The sequence below is a fragment of the Octopus bimaculoides genome, chromosome 18, assembly GCF_001194135.2.
Source record: "Octopus bimaculoides isolate UCB-OBI-ISO-001 chromosome 18, ASM119413v2, whole genome shotgun sequence".
Taxonomy (NCBI): Eukaryota; Metazoa; Mollusca; class Cephalopoda; order Octopoda; family Octopodidae; genus Octopus; species Octopus bimaculoides.
Window position 1 is genome coordinate 1,877,552 of NC_068998.1, and position 2,174 is coordinate 1,879,725.

Genomic DNA, 2,174 nt, shown 5'->3' on the forward strand with positions numbered 1-2,174 from the left:
TATATATATATATATATATATAATATGTATGTATGTGTGTGCATATATATCTCCATTTTCTGCTTTCCTTGAATGTTGTTGTTGTTGTTGTTGTTGTGCAGCTCTTTGACAGGCAGAAAATAGAAATGTATGATTTGTTCACATTAAGAAGTTATTGTTTTGATTACTAATTGGTGTTTTATCAAATCCTTATCACTAAAAACCTGTTTTCTTTTGCAGAGATCTGAGCCACAATCAAATTGAAAGCATTGAACCAGGGACTTTTGAAAACCTCACCAAATTGTTGAGATTGTAAGTTTTGGTTGTAATTTCTTGTTTCTTGCCTTAAAAATTAATGATGGTTCTGTAGTCATTATGATATGACAGAAAGTTTACTTGTGTAGGTATTATCTGTTTTTAAAGGTGTCTGAATATTTACATCAGTCCTAAAAAATTATTGCTGTCCTTATATTCTATGTATTAAAAAACATTGAGCAAGAAGGTAGCTTCAACATAGTCACTTAACAAAGGAAAAAGAACTGTCAAATTTCCCTCAGACTGCATATTGCTCTTTTAGATAAACTAAATCTGAATATAAAACAGGATAGGTGGCCATAGCTGAAATACTTTTGGTCTTATAGAACTTCAGGAGATAAGCTTTCATCAGTAATCTGTTATCTAGCTTCTTTTCCCTGATGATACATATATTTGTTTCACTTCAGGTGGTAATAACATCCTTGGGAATGGCATGAATGTCTCTACATGAGAGTATGGTATAATTGTGTATGTACAGGTGTATACTGTGTAGTTGTAGGGTGTGTGATGTGAATTGTATGATTTACAGTGCAATTCTGTGTGTGTGTGAAGAAAATGAAATGACAAAAGAATAAATGATTCTCTTATGCATCGCATTAGCTTACAGCTGTTTCTGCTATCAGATGCAGTCGAGTGTGTATAGCTTCATTGGAGCCCCAAACATGAAGTAGGATTTATTTGGGAAAACATTTACATTTATGCGTATACACACAAAAAAAACCCTACCAACGAGTAAACATGCACACATGAAATAGTATAAATGTAGATGTGAGAACATGATATATTTAAACACAAAAGATGTCTAGACGTGTGTGCGTGTGTGTGTGTGTGTGTATATATATATATATATATATATATATATATATACACACACACTCACATACACCCCAACCATTTTTGCATGTTTTCAATTTTACTCTGGCTTCCTTCTCTTACTACCCTCCTTCCCCCTCACCTCTATTTCCTCCTCCTCCTCTTTGCACCTCCCCCATCATCTAACACTTCCTCCTCCTCCTCCTCTCTGGTCTAGTACTCATCTCCCTCTTTCCACATCACTACCTAGCCCTCCTCCTTCTCCTCGCTATACAACACACAACATGTTCTCCACCCCACCCCCCATGTGTGTCTGTAGTACCAACAATTGTAAACTCAGAGGGAGAGGTGACGGGAGGGTGGGAAATCAGATGAATAAGATGAGAGAGGAGGGAGGGTGATGGCATTGATGTAAGCAACAGATTTGATGGTGGTGGGGATGGGGATGGCACACCCTTTACCCTCTCACCCTCATTATATGAGAGTGTGACACTCATCTATTCTACCCTCACGCATCAAACGCACTTATATACACATTGTTATTGTACACACAGCATTATACATCAATTAGTACACCCACAACAACCTATTTTTATATACATGGATCCAATGCATACGTCACACACACACACATATATATATTCACAGTTTACATACACAAAAGCACACATGCACACACACACAGAGATACATGTGTGGGGGAGGAGTAGACTGAAAGAGCTACTCTGCCTCCAACATCTGTCGGTGGTGGTGGTAACAGATGTAATAGTGTAGTGGTAGGAGCAGGGTGGTGACAGTGGAGATGGGGAGATTCACAAAGGCTTTGTGCATACACATGCAAGTGTGTATATATATATATATATATATATATATATATATATATTTAAAATAAGTGTGTGTGTGTATACAAGTTATAAGTATCATATTTATAAGTATAACCTTAACTCTTGTTCCATTTTTAATCACAACTGTCTGACAAACGGAAACATGAAACTCTGAGTAACAGTTTTTTGTGATGTCTTTGCAGCTTTAATAATAATAAAGCATATTACTCTACCTCTGGTAGT

General features: G+C 36.4%; 1 protein-coding gene across 1 annotated transcript in view; it reads left to right on the plus strand.

Moving 5' to 3' along the window:
• LOC106881079 (adhesion G protein-coupled receptor A3) overlaps window positions 1-2,174 on the plus strand; it is a gene marked incomplete at its 3' end in the record, with an annotated part of 88,359 nt that overhangs the window by 67,528 nt on the left and 18,657 nt on the right. Inside the window, exon 3 of the mRNA XM_052974506.1 lies at window positions 220-291. Coding sequence (XP_052830466.1) covers window positions 220-291 — 72 coding nt within the window. The remainder of the gene's footprint in view (window positions 1-219; window positions 292-2,174) is intronic.